The sequence below is a fragment of the Sapajus apella genome, unplaced genomic scaffold (genome assembly GCF_009761245.1).
Source record: "Sapajus apella isolate SASKATOON/1434 unplaced genomic scaffold, GSC_monkey_1.0 scaffold90, whole genome shotgun sequence".
Lineage (NCBI taxonomy): Eukaryota > Metazoa > Chordata > Mammalia > Primates > Cebidae > Sapajus > Sapajus apella.
The window spans coordinates 790,393-811,547 of NW_022437030.1; the positions used below are offsets into that span (position 1 = coordinate 790,393).

General features: G+C 37.0%; 1 protein-coding gene across 10 annotated transcripts in view; it reads left to right on the plus strand.

Annotated features, from left to right (window-relative positions):
- The window catches only part of PHKB (phosphorylase kinase regulatory subunit beta), a 240,712-nt gene that overhangs the window by 151,090 nt on the left and 68,467 nt on the right, over nt 1–21,155 (plus strand). For all 10 annotated transcript variants that reach the window (XM_032255593.1, XM_032255595.1, XM_032255596.1 and 7 more), the window contains one exon: nt 2,132–2,226. In XM_032255593.1, coding sequence (XP_032111484.1) covers nt 2,132–2,226 — 95 coding nt within the window. The remainder of the gene's footprint in view (nt 1–2,131; nt 2,227–21,155) is intronic.

Genomic DNA, 21,155 nt, shown 5'->3' on the forward strand with positions numbered 1-21,155 from the left:
CAGCTTCATTCTTTTGCATTTGAATATCCAATTGTCTCAGCAGTATTTGTCAATAAAAAACTTTTTTTGGCTGGGCATGGTTGGCTCACCCCTGGAATCCCAACACTTTGGAGGCCAAGGCTGTTGGATCCCTTGAAGCCAAGAGTTTGAGACCAGCCTGGCCAACATGATGAGACCCTGTCTCTACAAAAAAATTAGCCAGGCATGGTGGTACATGCCTGTAATCCCAGCTACTCAGGAGACTGAGGCACCAGAATCACTTGAACCTCAGAGGTGAAAGATGCAGTAAGCCAAGATTGTGCCACTGCACTCCAGCCTGGGCAGCAGAGCAAGACTCTGTCTCAAAACAAAACAAAGAAAAACCCTTTCTCTCCCTGTTGAATTGTTTTGGCACACTCTTGTCAAGAATCTGTTGACTATATATGCAAGGGTTTATTTCTGTAATCTCTAAGATATTTCTGTGTCTATCCTTATGCTAATACCACACTGTTAATTACTGTAGCTTTCTCCTTTCCAATCTGATACTTGTTATTTACTTTTTCTTTCTCAATTTCCCTGGATGGAACCTACACTTCAGTGTTAAATAGAAGTGGTGAGAGTGGACATCCTTGTCTTATTCCTGATCTTTGGGTGAAAAGCATTCAGTCTTTTACCATTGAGTGTGATATTAGCTGTAGCTTTTTCACAGATGCCCTTTATTAAGTTGAATACATTTTCTTCTGTTCCTACTTTGTTGAATGCTTTTTTATTCAAGGATGTTGAATTTTGTCAGATGCTTTTTCTCAGCCTGTTTAAGTGATCATATAGTGTTTTGTCCTTTATTTTGTTGATATGGTCTATCAGTAATTGATTTTGGGGATGTTAAGCCATCCTTGCATTTGTGGGGTAGATTCTACTTGGTGATGGTGTGCAATCCCTTCTTTATGTTACTGGATTTAGTTTGCTAGTATTTTGTTGAGGTTTTTTGTGTCTATGTTCATAACGTATTTTGGTTTGTAATTTTCTTGCAATACTTTGATTTTGGTATTAGAATAATACTGACCTGTTAGAATGAGTTGGGAGGTGTCCTTTTTTCCTTTTGGTTGTTGTTTGTTTTTGGTACAGTTTGTGAAACATTGGCTTTAATTTTTCTTTAATTGTTTGGTAGAATTCATTGGTGACACCATCTAGTCCTGAGCTCGCTCTCTCTCTCTCTCTCGTGTGTGTGTGTGTGTGTGTGTGTAAAGTTTCAGTTACTTTATGTATTTTTTACAAATCTGTTTAGATTTTTCCTTCCATCCTAATTCAGTTTTTGTAGTTTGTGTTTTCCTGGCATAATTTGTCCATTTCATCTGGGTTATCTAATTTGTTGACATATATTTGTTGATATTATTCTCTTACAATCCTTTAGGCCTGTAATAATGTTTCTTTCTTGCATTCTTGACTTAGTAATTTGAGTCTTCTTTTTTTGTTGGTGAATCTAGCTAAAGGTTTGCAAGTTTTGTTGAGCTTTTTAAGAAACTACTTTTGGTATCCTTGATTCTGCATTGTTTTTCTATGCTGTTTCATTAATTTCCACTCTAATCTTTATTATTTCCTTCCGCCTGCTTCTTTTGATGTAGTTTGCTCTTTTTCATCCACTGTCTTAAGGTGGAAAAATGGGTTATTGAATTGAGATTTTTTCTTCTGTTTAATATAGGTATTTATAGCTATAATTTTTTCTCTGAGCATTCTTTTACCCACATTTCATTAATTTTGGCGTTTGTCTTTATTTTGATTCATCTCATCAGAAAATATATAAGAATGCATTTTCTCATTTCCCTTTTGATTTATTATTTGACCCGTTAGTTATTTAATAGTATGTTTTCATTTCCACATATGTGTGAATTTATAAGATTTCTTTCTGTTACCGATTCCTAATTTCATTATCTTGTGGTCAGTGAATATACTTTTTATGATTTCAGTCCTTTTCTAAATATTGAGACTTATTTTATGGCCTAGTATGTGGTATATCCTGGTGGAGGTTGTTTCATGTACACCTAAAAAATGTATATTCTGCTCTTGTTGAGAGAAGTATTTTCTAAACGTCTAGTTGGTTTCTAGTGTTATGCAAATGCATTTTCAGTAATGTCATTCCCCTTCTTTTTTTCAGCTGATGAACTAATCAGTCCTAAAGACATTGATCCTGTCCAGCGCTATGTCCCACTACAGAATCAGCGTAACGTGAGCATGAGGTTTTCCAATCAGGTAAAGAGATATTGTATTTCTTAAGTAGGACTCGTCCAAAGTCCAAAGACATTTAAGCTTAATTGAAGAGGAAATTTGTGTTCTGAATAAGTTTTTGTTGTTCCTTCTGAAGGAAAGACTTCTCCCTCTTCTGGTTAGTTAAGATTTACTTGTGGTAAAGGATTATTTGTTAATGAGGAAGTAGGTTTCAGGTGGGTCCAACAAAGTGCCTTCCAGGTAAACATTTCCACCTTCAGAATGTTGAGTTTAAGGTGTCAAGTGTCTTTGAGAAGAAGCAGTGGATTTGGGTAGCAGGAGGAGTGAGATTTCCCGAAAGGCCTTGTGCTTGATGTCTCTCCTGCTCTGTGGCTCCGTGACAAGGCTGCATGACTGACACAGTTGTTACAGCAACAGTGACTTGGTGACATGTTGGAGAAGGAATAGTTTTTAAATTTTTACATTTAGTAGCTATGGATTCAGACTTATTTGTTGATATTGTGTTGTATCAACAAAATAAGTGTTTGTAGGATCAGCAGGATTGATATTGACTTGAGCAAACCCTCAAGTATTAAATGATACCAGTAATGAGGACTGTTAAAATGAGAATGTTGTGGAGTGTGGAAACTGCCTGAGGAGAAAGGGAATGAACCTGCTTGTGTGCCTGGGACTCTAAACAGTTAACATGTATTTAATAAGAATGGCATCAGTGCTTACAGAAGATAGGCTTACAAATGGAAATGCTCCTTATATTTAAAAAAATACAAATACATATTACACACACACACACACACACACACACACACACACACACACACAGAACAGTAAGTGCTTGTTTCAATAAGAGAAAGGGAGAGCCAACGGCCCCATTAGGTTCTATTACACTGTTTCTCTGACTCTTTTGCTGGTCTTGAACAAAACATGTAATGACTCTGAGTTGTTTATGGATGAGAAGCTGTTTGAGAGACTTGTAAATAAATGCTATGGTTTTGTCAAGAACGTAAAATTTCTGTGTTAATATGTGATGGGAATTTCTCACTGGCCTGGTAGCTCCTTATGTAAGGGAAGATTTGGCCTTTATCTTAAGTTACCGGTTGTGTTGGTACAACTGGCAAAGTTCTCAGCATTTGGTGACATGTTGGTGAAGGAATAGTTTTTAAGTTTTCGCATTTAGTACCTATTTATTCAGACTGTGTTGTGTCAACAAGTGTTTGTAGGTGCAGTGCAAGTATACAGTCTGTACCACTTTGAAATACGCCATTTTACTTGAAGACATGGCAAAATAGGGAATTCATCCAGCTCATATTACCAGTGCTGTGACTGAGCCATTTTGAGACTAATGTGTATCACTAAAATAGCATTTCACATGTCTGACCCACTTCTCTAGAGTGATGAAACCTCAAAGCCTTTTCTTAGATAATAAAGTAATAGATCACAGGTTTGAGGTGTGGGGACAGGAGCCAGAGAACATCAAAGCATTTCGTAGGCATATGGCTAACAGAATCATCAAACAGTTGTTTCATGCTTGACACATATGATGGCTGTGGGTTATGTGTAAATTTTGGTGTACTATATACCACCTGCAACTCCTTCTCTCCTGCTCAAGAAAGCTTATCGGGATATGAGTGACTGAGAGTGAATTTTAAAGAGAATTCACTCTACAGGTATTTTTTTATATCAAAATTACTTTGTACTGCTGCTACTGAATTATCTGTCATGCCTCCCAAGTGGAGAAGTGCTTCTCTCCTATAGCCATGTGGTAAATTACCTCTGTGCAGTGTTGTATACAGTTTCTGAGCAGGAGGTGATGGGCAGATTCACAGCAGAAAGCTACTGGAAGTGGGTAAGTCCCCACGCGGTTGGCAGCTTGATTGTGGTAGTATGTAAAGTACTGAAGCTGCCTTGCCACTTTCTCAGCCATTTTAAGCAGTAAGAAAGGCCTGGCATGCTCATGTCTGTTCCCAGGGCTGGGTGACATGGACTGATGAAATAGAGGAGTCAGATATATCTGTAGATGCACAGCCCTCTGTTTGAAATGTTGGTGTCAGTAGCCACTTAGTCATGATTGACCAGGTCAGATTTTGTAACTAACTGGTCTGTGGGAATTCATTAGGTACTTTAAACCCTGCCTAAACCTTTAAACAAGTTAGGAAAGTAAATAGGGAGTGGTTTACTACTACAAGCATTTCTGAAAATGGTAGAAGTGCTTGCCCTCGAAAGAAGGTATGTCAGGGATCCCATGACTACCCTCAGCCACTAGAATTCACTGGAGGATTTACAGAACTCAGAAGCTGTTACACTTACACATAGGGTTGATTACTGTGAAAGGATACAGAATAAAATGAGCAAAGGGAAAAGGCACATGGGGCAAGTCCTGAGGAACCTTGGCACAGGCTTCCAAGTGTCTTCTTCCAGTGGAATCACATGAGATGCACTTAATTACCCTAGTGAGGATGTGTCAACACATGCACAGTGTTGCCAACCAGGGAAGCTTGCTCAAGCTTGTGTATAGATTTTACTAAAGGTCAGTTATATAAGCTTGCAGCATCTTAATTGTTTAAGCACCAGCACCCCCCGCCCCTCGCCCCAGGGAAAAAGGAGAGTTCACCGTAAATCACACTGTTACTGCAAACTCTCTGGGCAGACTTGTACAATGTAGCCCAGGGCCTCAGGCATGCAGAACACTCTTATCACCTTGTGAGCCTCCTACTTTTTCTCAAATGTTTTCTGTTTCTTTATTTTTGGCTGTATTTTACAATTAATTACATTTTATTGAAAATTTTGTGTAACCACCACCACAGTCAAGATACTTAATTGTACCATCCCATGTCACCATAAGGCTTCCTTGTGTTCCTCCTTTGTAACCACACTAACTTCCTTTACCCCAGTTCTTAATCCCTTGCAACTACTAATATGCTTTTTATTTTATAATTTTGGCATTTTAAGAATATTATAAAAATTGAACTGTGTCTACCCTTTGGGATTGACTTTTTTCACTCAACATAATTTCCATGAGATTCATCCAAGTTGTTGCATGTATCAACAGTGTATTAGTCCATTCTCACACTACTATAAAGAAATACCTAAGACTGGGTAATTTATAAAGAAAAGGGGTTTAATTGGCTCATGGTTCTGCAGGGCTATACGGGAAGCATAGCAGCTTCCATGCTTCTAGGCTTCTGGGGAAGCCACAGGGAGGTTTTACTCATGGAGAACGGCAAAGGGGGAACAGCCATCTTATATGGCCGGAACAGGAACAAGAGGGCGAGAGGGAGGAGCTACACACTTTTATTTATTTATTAATTTTTATTATGCTTTAAATTCTGGGATACATGTGTGGAACATGCAGGTTTGTTATATAGGTATACACATGCCATGGTGGTTTCCTGCATCCATCACCCCGTCATCTACATTAGGTATTTCTCCTAATGCTATCCCTTCCTTTATCCCCCCACCTTCTGCTCTCCCTCCCCTAGTCCCCCAGCCCCCTGACAGGCCCTGGTGTGTGATGTTCCCCTCCCTGTGTCCATGTGTTCTCATTGTTCAGCACCCACTTATGAGTGAGAACATGCGGCATTTGGTTTTCTGTTCTTGTGTCAGTTTGCTGAGAATGATGGTTTCCAGCTTTATATATGTCTCTGCAAAGGAGATGAACTCATCTTTTTTATGGCTACATAGTATTCCATGGTGTATCTGTGCTACATTTTCTTTCTCCAGTCTATCATTGATGAGCATTTGGGTTGGTTCCAAGTCTTTGCTATTGTGAACAGTGCCTCAATAAACATATGTGTGCATGTGTCTTTATAATAGAATGATTTATAATCCTTTGGGTATATAGCCAGAAATGGTATTTCTAGTTCTAAATCCTTGAGGAATCGCCACACTGTCTTCCATGATGGTTGAACTAATTTACACCCTCACCAACAGTGTAAAAGCATTCCTATTTTTTTGCATCCTCTCCAGCATCTGTTGTCTCCTGATTCTTTTAATGATCACAATTCTAACTGGTGTGAGATGGTATCTCAATGTGGTTTTGATTTGCATTTCTCTAAGGACCAGTGATGAGAGCTTTTTTCATGTTTGTTGGCTGCATAAATGACTTCTCTTGAGAAGTATCTATTCATATCCTTTGCCCACTTTTTGATGGGGTTGTTTGTTTTTTTTCTTGTAAATTTGTTTAAGTTATTTGTAGATTCTGGATAGCCCTTTGTCAGATGAGTAGACTGCAAAAATTTTTTCCCATTCTGTTGGTTGCCAGTTCACTCTAATGATAGTTTCTTTTGCTGTGCAGAAGCTCTTTAGTTTAATTCAATCCCATTTGTCTATTTTTGCTTTTGTTGACATTACTTTTGGTGTTTTTAGTCATGAAATCCTTGCCCATAGCTATGTCCTGAATGGTATTGCCTAGGTTTTCTTCTAGGGTTTTTATGGTGTTAGGTCTTACATTTAAATCTTTAATCTATCTTGAGTTAATTTTTGTGTAAGATTTGTGTAAGAAAGGGATCCAGTTTCAGCTTTCTGCACATAGCTAGCCAGTTTTCCCAACACCGTTTATTAAATAGGGAATCCTTTCCTGATTGCTTGTTTTTGTCAGGTTTGTTAAAGATCAGATGGTTGTAGGTGAGTGGCATTATTTCCGAGGCCTCTGTTCTGTTACCTAGGTCTACATCTCTGTTTTGGTACCAGTACCATGCTGTTTTGATTACTGTAGCCTTAGTATAGCTTGAAGTCAGGTAGCGTGATGCCTCCAACTTTGTTTTTGCTTAGAATTGTCTTGGCTATGCGGGCTCTTTTTTGGTTCCATATAAAATTTAAGGTGGCTTTTTCCAATTCTATGAAGGAAGTCAGTGGTAGCTTGATGGGGATAGCATTGAATCTATAAATTACTTTGGGCAGTATGGCCATTTTCATGATATTGATTCTTCCTAACCTTTGGCATGGAATGTTTTTCCACCTGTTTGTGTCGTCTTTTATTTCCTTGAGCAGTGGTTTGTAGTTCTACTTGAAGAGGTCGTTCACATCCTTTGTTAGTTGTATTCCTAGGTATTTTATATTTTTGTAGCAATTGTGAATGGGAGTTCACTCATGATTTGGCCCTCTGCCTGTTACTGGTATATAGGAATGCTTGTGATTTCTGCACATTGATTTTGTGTGCTTAGACTTTGCTGAAATTGCTTATCAGCTTAAGGAAATTTTGGGCTGAGATGATGGGGTCTTCTAAATATACAATCATGTCATCTGCAAATATAGATAATTTCACTTCCTCTTTTCCTAATTGAATACCCTTTATTTCTTTTTCTTGCCTGTTTGCCCTGGCCAGAACTTCCAATACTATGTTAAATAGGAGTGGAGAGAGAGGGCATCCTTGTCTTATGCCAGTTTTCAAAGGGAATGCTTCCAGTTTTTGCCCATTCAGTATGATATTGGCTGTGGATCTGTCATAATAGCTCTTATGATTTTGAGATACGTTCCATTGATACCTAGTTTATTGAGAGTTTTTAGCATAAAGTGTTGTTGAATTTTGTCGAAGGCCTTCTCTGTATCTATTGAGATAATGATGTGGTTTTTGTCTTGAGTTCTGTTTATATGATGGTTTACATTTATAGATTTGTGTATGTTGAACCAGCCTTGCATCCCAGGGATGAAGCCAACTTGATCGTGATGGATAAGCTTTTTGATGTGCTATTGCATTCAGTTTGCTAGTATTTTATTGAGGATTTACACATTGATGTTCATCAGGGATATTGGCCTGAAATTTTCATTTTAGCTGTGTCTCTGCCAGGTTTTGGTATCAAGATGATATTGGTCTCATAAAATGAGTTAGGTAGGATTCCCTCTTTTTGTATTGTTTGGAATAGTTTCAGAAGGAATGGTACCAGCTCCTCTTTGTACCTCTGGTAGAATTCAGCTATGAACCCATCTGGTCCTGGACTTTTTTTTGGTTGGTAGGCTATTAGTTGCTGCCTTGATTTCAGACCTTGTTATTGGTCTATTCAGGGATTCAGCTTCTTCCTGGTTTAGTCTTGGGAGCATGTAAGTGTCCAGGAATTTATCCATTTCTTCTAGATTTACTGGTTTATTTCCATAGAGGTGTTTGTAGTATTCTCTGATGGTAGTTTGTATTTCTGTGGCATCAGTGGCGATGTCCCCTTTATCATTTTTTTATTGCATCTATTTGATTCTTCTCTCTTTTCTTTTTTATTTATCTGGCTAGTGGTCTATCTATTTTGTTTATCTTTTCAAAAAACTAGCTCCTGGATTCATTGGGTTTTTTTGAAAGTTTTTTTTTGTGTCTCTATATCCTTCGGTTCTGCTCTGATCTTAGTTATTTCTTGTCTTCTTCTAGCTTTTGAATTTGTTTGATCTTGCTACTCTAGTTCTTTCAATTGTGACATTAAGGTATCAATTTCAGATCTTTCCTCATTTCTCTTGTGGGCATTTAGCGCTATAAATTTCCCTCTACGACACTGCTTTAAATGTGTCCCAGAGATTCTGGTACGTTGTGTGTTTGTTCTCATTGGTTTCAAAGAACATCTTTATTTCTGCTTTTATTTCATTATTTATCCAGTAGTCACTCAGAAGCACGTTATCCATTTTCCGTATAGCTGTGTGGTTTTGAGTGAGTTTCTTAATCCTGAGCTCTAATGTGATTGCACTGTGGTCTGAGAGACTGTTTATGATTTCTATTCCTATGCATTTGCTGAGGAGTGTTTTACTTTCAATTATGTGGTCAATTTTAGAATAAGTGTGATGTGGTGCTGAGAAGAATGTATAATCTGTGGATTTGGGGTGGAGAGTTCTCTAAATGTCTGCTAGGTTTGCTTGGTCCAGATCTGAGTTCAAGTCCTGGACATCCTTGTTAATTTTCTGTTTCATTGATCTGTCTAATATTGACAGTGGTATGTTAAAGTCACTCACGATTACTGTGTAGGAGTCTCACTATTACTGTGTAGGAGTCAAAGAGTTGTAGGTCATTAAGAACTTGCTTTATGAATCTGGGTGCTCCTGTATATATATTTAGGATACTTAGCTCTTCTTGTTGCATTGATCCCTTTACCATTATGTAATACTCTTCTTTGTCTCTTTTGATCTTTGATGGTTTAAAGTCTGTTTTATCAGAGACTAGGATTGCAACCCCTGCTTTTTTTTGCTCTTCATTTGCTTGGTAAATCTTCCTCCATCCTTTTATTTTGAGCATATGTGTGTCTTTGCAGGTGAGATGGGTCCCCTGAATACAGTACACCAATGGGTCTTGACTCTTTATCCAATTTGCCAGTCTCTGTCTTTTGATTGGGGCATTTAGCCCATTTACATTTAAGATTAATATTATTATGTGTGAATTTGATCCTGCCATTTTGATGCTAGCTGGTTGTTTTGCCCATTAGTTGCAGTTTCTTCATAGTGTTGGTGGTCTTTACAACACCTATAAACAAACAGATCTCATGAGAACTCACTCACTATGGAGTACCATGGGGGGATGCTGCTAAACCATTCATGAGAACTCTACCTCCATGATCCAGCCACATCCCAGCAGTCCCTACCTTCAACACTGGAGATTACAACTGGACATCAAATTTGGGTGGGAACACAGATCTAAACCATATTACATAGTCTGTTTCTTTTCATTGCTGAGTTGTACACCATGGTATGGCTGTATCTTAGGTTGTTTAACTATTCACACATTGAAGAACAGTAGCGGTATCATTTTGCCACTTTAAGTGAATTATAGAAATTTTACTTCTTCCATTAGTTTCTTTTACCTTCTTCATTTCTTAGACATAATTTTAAAAAATATTTCCTCTACCTTCATTGAGCACACATCAGATTGTGTGAAAATGTTTACTTCAACCATAAACTTTGATTAAAGAAGTTCATGAGATGAAGGATAGCCTATTATGCTGACCTCAGTTTTTACTATTCCATTGTTCTTTCCTTTATGAATGTCCCAGCCTTCTTCTGTTATCATTTTCTTTCTGTTTGGAGAGCTTCCTTTAGACATTATTTATGGGTAGGTCTGCTAGCAACAAATTTCTTAGTTTTCCTTTGAGGTTAAATAATGATTTAACCTTCACTCCTGAAGGGTAGTTACATTGGGTATAGGATTCCTAGTTAACAATTGTTTTACTTCAGCACTAAGAAATACTGTGCCACTTCCTCTGGCTTCCATAGTTTCAAATGAAAAATTCCCTGTTGGTTCAAATTTGTGTTCCTCTGTAGGGAATGCCCCATTTCTTCTTGTCCTAAGTCTCCTTATGCCACTGGGTGGAAGGCCAGAAGATACTAGGCTCAGCTGACATAGGAGGATCAGCCTAATTGCTGTTGCCCCTGGTGTGAGCAGGGGTCGAGTAGACTTGTCATTGCTTTGAACCCTCTGCAGGTGAATTCGACTATCCAAGGCTACCTGAGTAGTAGAGCATTGTGGAGTCAGGAAAACTATCTGGGGCTTCTCTGTTGATGCTGCAAATATGTTGGCCCATCAGTGCTCTGGTTATGAAGCAGAGGTTGGGTTGTCTCACCAGGACTTTGAAGCTGCTGCTGAAGACAGATTGGCCAACTGGTACCTCAGTTGAAGAGCTGAGATTAGAACACACCACTTGGTCTCTGTTGTGCTTTCTATTTCCCAGTCCTTTTGTGAGAGAGAACAGATTTTTTTTTTCTATGTCCATTGGTTGTTTTCAGGCTGCACACTCCTGCAGTGCCCCGCCTAGCATATGTGTGGTCTCAGGAATCTCACCGCATTGCCATTCTTCAAGTGCTGAGGCCTCTGGCCAGTCCAGTCTGCTTTCTTTCCAGCTTTTAGAATCCTTTAATAGTTATCTGTCTAGGCCATCTTGTTCCTACTTCCAATTTTTTATAGTTGATCATTTATGTTCATAAGTTTTTCTACAAGTAAAAAAGATTTCTTCTGTTCCTTGACTCATCTTTTCTCTTCAGAGTATTTTTTTAAACATTAATGGCTATCATTTATTGAGCATTTATTTTTAATCGCAGATTTATTGAGGTATAATTTGCATCCCATACAACTCACTAATTTAAAGCATACAATGAAGTGGTTTTCAGTATATTTACCAGAACCGATTTTAGAACATTCAGAACTATTCAGATACTGTGGCCATTGTTTAATTGATTTGTTTCTTTTTATTATTGAATTGTAACAGTTCTTTATGTATTTTGGGACCTTTACATGATTGCAAATATTTTCTCCCATTCTCTGGATTATTATTCCAGTTTCTTCTTGGTGTCATTTGAAGCACAGACGTTTATAATTTTGAAGAAGCCTCATTTATCTGTTGTTTTCCTTTGGTTGCTTGTGCTTATGGTGTCATGTGTAAGAAGCCATTGCCTAATCCAAGGTCATGAGGACTTATATCCATGTTTTATTCTAAGAATTTTATAGTTTTAGCTCTTATGCTTAGAGCTGTGATCCATTCTGAGTTAATTTTGTATATGGTATGAGGTATGAAGCCAGCTTCATTCTTTGCATGTGGTTATCCAGCTGTCACCATTTGTTGATTCTCCACAGTAAATGTTTTCTTTTTTTAAAGTAAAGTAAAATATATATGATATAGAAATATAATATATAAGACATTATACTAAATATATATTAAATACATATTTAATAATATGTGTTATAATATATATTAAATATATTTTATGTCATATAGTTATATGACATATAATATGGCCTATATATTATATTATATGCATATTAAATATTATATATAATATAATAAATAATGGATTGTTGAAATTAATGAAATTAATGAATGAAATCTACATTATATATAATATATAATATATTTATATATATATCATTTCAATCATTTGTAAGTATACATGTCAGTGGTATAAAGTACATTTACAGTATAATGTAGCTCTTGCCACTATGTATACCAAAACTTTTTTTATCATCCTCAATAAAATTTCAGTATGCATTAAGCAGTGACCGTCTCTCTCTACTCCCTTCAACCCCTGGTAATTTCTATTCTAGTTTTTGTCTCTATGAATTTACCTATTCTAGTTACTTCATGTAAGTGGAATCATGCACTATTTGTCCTTCTGTGTCTGGCTTATTTTAAGCATAATTTCCATACTAATGTTTGTGTGTTTCATTAATATGGTGCTTTTTTTTCTTCCTGCTGGTTATTTTGTCACATACCTGGTAGACCTCATCATTCAATCATACATCAGTGTGTTAAGTGGGCTGATTATTCTCAGTGTATTAGGTAGTAGTCGTCTACTCCCACCATCCCAGCTAGAGATGAGGGAGATGTGATGGGAGCTTTGTTTCCTGGCTAACCTCATTGATGAGTCAGGGATCTGGTTAGGAAAAAGCAAGACTCATCACCCTTACCAAATGCCAAGGCTTTATTTCAAGAATCTGTTGTTTGCAGTAGAAGCATTAACTCATCCCAACCAGCTCATTCGGTATATTTGGAGAAAAGTCCTGCTTTGTTGCTGACTGTGGTTCTGTTTGTGGTACATGGGGCTGGCCACTGTGGCCTTTAATGAGTCCTTCCATGTCACTTCCGTTTCTCCCATCTGTCCTTCATTGTGCTTGCAGACCAAGTGCCCCTCTGAGGCCCCTCTAGTTGCTGGGTCAACTCCCATACCTGCTGCAGCACTTTGGTGATACTCTAAGTGGTATCATTTGTTTTATACAGGTTTTCTCTGCTCTGCCTTATTCATTAATACATTTTTATTTGCCATCTTTTACACTAGAAATGTGTTTAAATACCTTGTTATCTCATGACCTTCTTTCTTTTTTCATTGCTCTGGCTTAATCTTTTTTGCTTATTTTAAATATGTAGCTGATCTCTTCTCTAGGGTCTGAAGAGAGATGAAAACTGAGAGTATATGTGCACTTTCCTCTCTAGAACTAGGAGCCCAGGCCTCACCTCCCGTGCTTGAGTCTTTCCTCTTTATTTCTGTTGAGTGTCTTTTTCTCCTTCTATGTCCAATGTTTCTTCAGATCTTAGGGAATAAACCTAACATTGTGATATATATGAGTAGAGTAGATATTTACTAAATAGTTGTGTTGGCCCCACATAAATACAAACCAAATGAATAAAATACCAGACTTTTTTTATTGTCTGGGAAAGTCATATATGAAAGAAAATTTACCCCAAACTGTTCATTGGACCATCCTTTATTCGTATAAACAGGGTAACAGTGTCTGCTTCTCTACCTCCACTTTTCTATGGCACATTTGATTTGGGGAAAATAAATTACAAAAAACACCATATTATCTCATCCTATAAATTACTCTCAGAAAACAAGTCATGTGTTTACAAGCTGTGCCATTAAGACTGATTTATTTTGCATACCCCTTGTTATAACACTTGTCACTATTACGGTTGTTGGTTTACATGCCTGACTTTCTCAAAGAGGTCCTCAGAGTAGAGAATTACTCTTTTCTTCTCTTAACCTAGTTTGGTATTTGACAGGACCAGAGAATAGAAGTGAAAGATACAATGGTAACTACTATTGATAGTGTTTCTTTTGTTTATAGGTACTGTACAAGCCACTTTTATACACATTATATCTGATTTTAACATTTTTTCTGAGACAAACATTATATCCATTTAAAGATAGATAGTGTCTCAGAGAGGTTTAGTAATCTCTCCAAGGTCACACAGTTGTCAAGTGGCAGGACCAATATGAAGGTATTAACTGAAGAAGAAAAGGAAGGAGGGAATGTCAAGCATTTGGAATTAGTGACTTTTGTAATGGTATGAAGGAGTTAACAGGAGAAATAGCTTGTTTCTTGAACAGCCTGGCTGAATATCACATCATAGGAACACAGTTGCACCTGTGTCTTAGGATGCTGAGAGGCCTGCGGAAGTGATCTGAAAAATTAAACACAAATATGTCACATCAGTACAAAATGTATGCTGGGATTCATTATATCATCATGTTAATTATTTCCTTCTTTCTTTTTCCCTGTTATGCTAGGATGAGAAACCAATTCTACAAATTTGTAACAGTATTTTAGTAGGGATTTTCTTCTTCCTTATCCAAAGGAAAACTCTTTCAGGAGGTGTTTATTCCCTCTCCTCATTCACCCTAACTTGTTCCTGTTAAAGGGCCCATCATCTTCTGTTGCCTAGGTAATTCTGGTGCCAGGTACCCACTGATTATCTATTGAACAAGATCTTCATCATTCATACTGCAGTGCCTCTGCCATGCTAATGTGAGAGAATGGTTTCTTGAAGACTTTGTTTGTTTCCAGCCTTTGTAGCTCATTCATACTTGGAAGAGGTCTGGTTGCAGCAGAAACTGCATGTGCATTTTACTGATTTATTGCATTTTGCTTTATAGTTGTCCACTAAGGATAAAGTGACCTTTAGAGGACATCCATTAATAGTAACTAGGGGGTGGGTTTCTGTAGTTCTATAGCAAATGGACTTACTTTTACATGTGTATTCTATTAATTAGAATACAGAAGATTCCTGGTTAAATAGGAAAACACACCTAACATCTTTCTACATGTTTGCGGGATTCTGTCTGAAACTATTGCATTTAACAGGCAGTAGCCATCCAGGAATTGCTTTTTTCCCCCTTCATTTTGTTTTTAAACCAATTTGAGAAAAATTGATCGTGTTTCTCAAAATAGATGTTGTTGAATGCAGCAGAATTTTTACATGAATAAGCCATTCTAGTGTTATAGAAAAAGTCATCGAAAAAATATTCTGATATGAAAATGCTATTTCAATATTCAAGAGTACAAAAAGCAAAGCTTTCATATTGTTGGATGTTCTGCCTTGCAAAATGATTAAGAACACAGGAGGCACATTGCATGCTTCTGAATCCAACCTTGAGCTTAGCCCTTGTTGTTATTTGTATTTTGATAGTTCCAATGCAGATATAGCAATTAATTGAGGTGCCCAGTAGTTAATATAAATGAAACATGCAAGACTGTATTCTATTGAACATGGTTCATGGTGGAAATTAACCTATGGGAGCAGACAATTCTTGGAAGGCCAGGCTCCAGGCTTTGTTCTTTGTCACAGTATGGGTAACGCAGATGGTGGAGTAAAGAACTGGTTCTAGATGGGCAGGACAGTGTAATCTATCAAGAAGGTTAAAACAGTGTCATGGATATGAGAATGTGAAGAACTTTGATTTCTTGGTCCAAGAAGGCTGACTACCTCATTGGCTGGGAAATTACTGGCAGAAATTAAGGTGCTAGTTCTCTAGACCTGCGTGATTCACCTGGAGAATAAACTGGGGAAGGATTCCTAGCATCTCTGGAGTGTAGTTTTCTAATCTGTAAAATTATTTGATTAGGTTTAATTCGTAAATCCCCTTCTAGCACTTCTGCTGCTGGCTGCCATAATCTAGGGTTACTGGTAACCTTTGAGTGACTTTAGTGGAGTAGTGTGCCCAGAAGCCAGATTGTAGGGAGTTAAAGAGTAATTAAATGGTGGAAGGCCATCTGCTCAGAAAGTTGAGTTTACTGCAATCCAAGAATGGTTATAAGCTCCTCCTAATTTAGTAGGTACAGCATATAGCACTCCTATAATATGGAATTGTAGCTATTTCCCTTTTTAAAGTTTTGTTCCAAATCTATTCGGTTTTAAAGGATTTATTAACCTTTCAAAAGATTTAAGGAAATTTAAGGTGGTTTAAGGAAATTTTGCATGTGGCTCAGTTTTATTTGGCTCGTTTTATTCTAATGCTCTCAAATAGTTTAACCAGTTTGAGACATAATTTTTCCTTAAAAGATTAAAAAATAACAACTTCACTAGCTTGGCAAAGAAAGAAAGTGTTTGTGTGGGACCAAAAACCCAAATTTATCTACAAGCATGGGAGTGAATTTGAGTACTGAATAGAAGTTCTTATGATTATCATAATAAAACAGAATAAAATAGTCAAGGCATCAAAGATCCTTCTGAAAGAGTATAGCCTGAATATGTCACAGCTACACAGAGTTTCTCCTCAATTCTGTCTGCCATCTTGAAGGGTAATGAAGAGCCTCTTATCAACTGGTATTTATACCTGAGCCAATTAAAATTCAATGCCTTGATTAAAAAAACAAATCCAGAACTTAGAAAACTGAATTGGTAGTCAAAAAAATGAGCTTAAGCACATTTAATAACATCATTCTAATTAACCCATTGAACCTATTAAAATTAAAAGTTTCAATAGTAGGCATGATATATAATATTTTGATATGAAATATTTTATCTACAGGATGGAAACTTTTTATATTCATGGCTAAAATGTAAAAGAAGTAAAAATATAAGTAAGAAAGCAAGATTTATGGTCCAGAATAAAGATGTACAAGGATTATGATGATGTAGTATTGTTTTAATGAATCTGTATTTCTGACATTTTTCTCTGAGGAAAGGAATCTCAGTTATTAATAAATATGAATATATTTATGAACTTAACCTGAAATGTATGTACTTTACTTTTTTTCTTGTTTTGACTGTATTCACAGTTTTTAAAGGTCTAGTGATCTTTGAAGAAAACCTATCAGTTTACCTCTTCTAGCCCCACCTTATTTAATAATCTGTATCCTGACAAGTTGCCCCCTTCTAAATCAGAGGATTGGGCTTCGTGAGCCCCTACTTCCTTGAGGAATGATTTTTCTCTCATCAGGTCCTTGGAGAGTTCCATGTATTTTTGCCATCATACAGGTGAATAAAATAGAAGTATTTGTGGTCAGCTACTTGAGGCAATATTTTACATTAATGGCAGAATTATCATGATAGAGGAGATCATGTGTGTTGACACACCCTTGAGATAATTCAGTTTCACATTCAGTGACACCCAAGCTTTGAATCTATAAAGTAGACTAGCACATTTAATATGCCAATTCAAATTGATTGATCTACTTTGACAGACTTTGGAGAAAAGGCCAATATGAAAGGAATGCTTTTTAGTCGTAAGAGTTTATTTTCTGTGCCGCAAGTTTCCAAATTGAGAATGAAAATCAGTACTTATTTGCTAAATCATGTACATATTTATATAGATCTCAGCTAAAAACATATAGTACACTTACTCTCACTTTTCAAATTAATGAGGAAGAGGGAGTTTCATGCTTTCTCTTCTAAAAATACAGATGCATAGAATTTTGCATGAGTTACTTTCTTAAAGATTAAAGGACACTCCATATATGTGTAATAAAGTTTTGTTTTTAAGGAAGTAATATAGTATAGTGGCCTTACATCTCATACAGGCCTAGCTATAAAACCTGTCTCCTCCACTTATTAACTGTGTGACCTTGGACAATTGAATTAATCTTTCTAAACCCCACTTTTGTCATATTTTAAATAGGAATAATAATCCCTAACTCAGGGTGGTGTGTATGATTAAATGATCGTATACGTAAACCTCTTAACCGAATGTCTGACACATTATACAAACTAAATAAATACTATTGTGTTTTATTTCAGTAATTTATTATATAAGTAATATTTCTTTCTCATTAAAGAGATGAGAAAAAAATCCTAAAAAAGTCTGGAGGAAAACTTTTATATTTCAACATTTTAGCTATATTTTTTAGGCTATATTCAACTTAGAAAAAAATTAAATGTTTAATATTTAACCTGTTAGATTTCTTCTATCTCTTTGTATATCTCTGATGAAGACTGTCACTGTATAGACAGAAGCCATTGTTTTAATGGCCTTTGAACTTAGGTTTTGGGTTTTTTTTTTAATTTAGATCCATTAAAAATATTAGCTCCATATATTGATAGTTTTCGTTTGTTATAGGTACAGCTTAATTGCATATTTCCTCTTCTCAGATTACATTGTTTTCTTCTATGCTTTACTTTTTAAGAATGGTACTGAATTAGAAATATCAGAATATAATGCCTAAGAAACCTGCCTTTTGAAAATGATTTTCAGAAGCTCGATGAAGGCTATAAATTCATATAATTTGTATAATTTTTATATATTTTCATGAATAATTTTCATAAACTATGAATCTTCATGAAGTTTGAGCAAATATTTAAATTTTAATGTTCTCCTTTATTTATTTTTGTGAGTATCTTTATTGTTTCCCCAACCTTACTTAAAACATCTTCTTTTATGGGAGCCTGTGTTTTGTAGAGCCAGCTGGTTTATAAAGATGAATTGAAAGGGACACTGTAACATGGTCAGATATCTGGACACTGATTATGGCTCCTAATCATATCATTAATCAGAGGAAACTGTAAGTTCAGCCCAAGAATGTGAATTTAATATGGCGATGAAGAATGAATACTGCTATGTAGCAGAACATGAGCCCTTCCTTGTACATGTCAAAATTGTGCAAAGTGGGAGATGGAGCTTTAATTTCTCATAAGAGTTTATAAAAATAAAATTAAAACTGGATTCTAGTACATTGCAAGATCATTGCCTCTAATTATGATTGGATTTCTTCCTCTGAATCCCAGAAGACTAAGAAAAACCTCCATCCCTAGGCATTAACTCACCCAGCTTTTTTCCCTCTACCTTCAACTGTTCCAATTGATATTCCTTCTTTCCTCTATATTTTACACCTTTCTCTCTACTTATTCTTCCCCTGACCGTGTTTAAGTGCTCTGCAGCTATTCGCCTCTCTCAAGGGCCTGTCTTCCCTTTCAGACAGCTTGGAAGAATGCTTGCACCATCTTCATGTCCTCAGTTCTCAGTCACTCCTTGTAATGCCCAGTCTGGCTTCTTATACCGCCACTCTACAAAAACCACATGCAATGGGTTGTTCATCTCCTACTAGTTGATAAATCCAATGATCCATTTTCAGATGTCAGTCTATTTGACTTCAAAGACATTCAGCACAATTGAACACTCCTTCCTTTAAACTCTATAAAAGAATAGAAGTAATCTTTTGATTCCTCTCTGCCTGCCTCACCTCTTCTCTTCCAAATTCAGCCCTGTCAAAATTCTGTTTTCTAAATAGTCCCTATATATTTTCACTAGCTCCTTCTTCCCTCCTCTTCACTCCACTATAGTCCAGGTCACCATCATCTCTCAACTGCAGGCTCCAACTAATCTCCATGTGTCTGCTCTGCCCTGTACAAATCATACCTATATGGCAGCAACAGAGCCACCATCATGTGAGTTAATATGTATGTAAAGTGCTTAGGAAGGGCCTGGCCCATATAAGCACCCTCTGTGTGTTTATTAATATTGTTGTAGAAATGTAGATTATATTGAGTCTTTTCCTTGTTTGAAACCCTTTTAAGTAGCTTTTCATTCCACTTAGATGAAAGCCAAATGCCTTGTTGCCTGTAGGGCCCTGTGGGGCCTTATCAGTTTCCACCCTTATCTCCTGTCAGTCTTTTGCTCGCCTGTTTTGCTCCAGACACACTGGCCTCCTCTCAGTTTTTCCGGCACTTGAGGCTCTCTCCACCTCAGGGCCTTTGCACACTCTTCCCTTCTGCCTGAAGTGCTCATTACCAGACCTTAGCACACTCGTTTTCTAAGTCTCTAAGTCTCAGATTTAATGACACCCCCTAAGAGAGTAACTTTATGAACATCAATCTAAAGTATCCTCTGTCTTCATTCACTCTAATATATTACCCTTTACTTTTTTTATGTTTATTTATATATATTTAATCAACTGTCTCACTGAAATGTAAGTTTAATGAGAGAAGGACTTTATTGTCTTAATGACATATAGTAAATGATGACTATTAACTGAATCACTTCATTAATGGCAAGTTTTTAATCTTCAAGAAAAGCTCAGATACCTTTTCTATAAAGTCCTCCTCAATTCCCTGAGGCTAAGTTGGATGCTCCCTCTCTTGCCCTAAAAGTAGCCATTAACAGCGTTGTATTTAATATCCTATTGACTTCCATATGTAGTTGTCTTCTCTCTTATATGGTGAGTTCATAAAGAATAGAGATGATGTTTCATTCATCTTTCTGCCATCCTAGTGCTCACTATGAAGTCTGGATGCCTGAAAAAATTAGCAAACTCTCAAACCTTTCTAGTGTACAAAATCGTTGAATTGTTTTGTCAATTGATGTAGAACACCCTTAGGTTTACTTGCAAAGAGTGATAGTAGAGTGTCTCCTCTGCAGTTGGGTCCCTTGTGTGAATCCGCACTAGAAACAGGTTGGCCTCAACTCAGTGAAGATGGCTCTGCACTGCTAAAAGCTTGTTGGATTCTAGAGCCTGCTGGGTGCCTCTGTAATTGTTGGGCCTGACCCAGTGATGATAAATCTTGCCACAAGTTGGCCCTTGTACTGTCTTTCCAGCCCAGTCTTTTTGTCATTTAGATGAGCCTCAAGTGCCAAAAGAGAAAGTAGAGCAGGTTTTCATGCCCGTCCCCTCCAGGGTCACTCTTCTTAGGTGGCTTTCACACTGTAATAACTGCACACATGGCCTTTGTATTCATTTCCACTCCTAAGTGGAATGATGCACTTGGCAATTCTCTAGTGAACTGAAAAGTTTATGGTACAGCCCATAAGATGCAGCAGTCTGACTTAGCAAAGAGAACTCTAGACCAAGTCAGTCCAGAAACAGATTCTGCTTCTGGGTCTGCCACTAACTTGCAAAGGGACTGGGCTATTTCCCTTCTCTGGGTCTCAGTCTCTTCATCCATCAAGTGGATTACTGATTTTATCAAGAAAAGCCAATTTTCAGACCAAATGTTAAGTAGAATTTTAGCACATAAAATAGTTCTAAGTTGTGCTACTCTGGCTGAAATGGTGTCTTGCCACAAGTCTCCCTCATAAACCCCTCCCACAGCCAAATGATAGAAATGGCCGCCTTCCATCTCTGACATTTTCAACTCACAGGGAACTGATTGTTGGTACAAGCACCCAAAGGAGAAAAATTTAAAACACATTGGTTTACTGGACTCACTTTTTTTCCCCCATGATTTTAAAACCCGGTTTCTTATTGTCTACCACTAGGGACCTTTTTTTGCTTGTAACCCACCACTTGAGGTGTTTCTAAATGACCTAAAAACCTAAGATTTAAATGACTAGATTCTTGGAATCTCTTCTCCCTT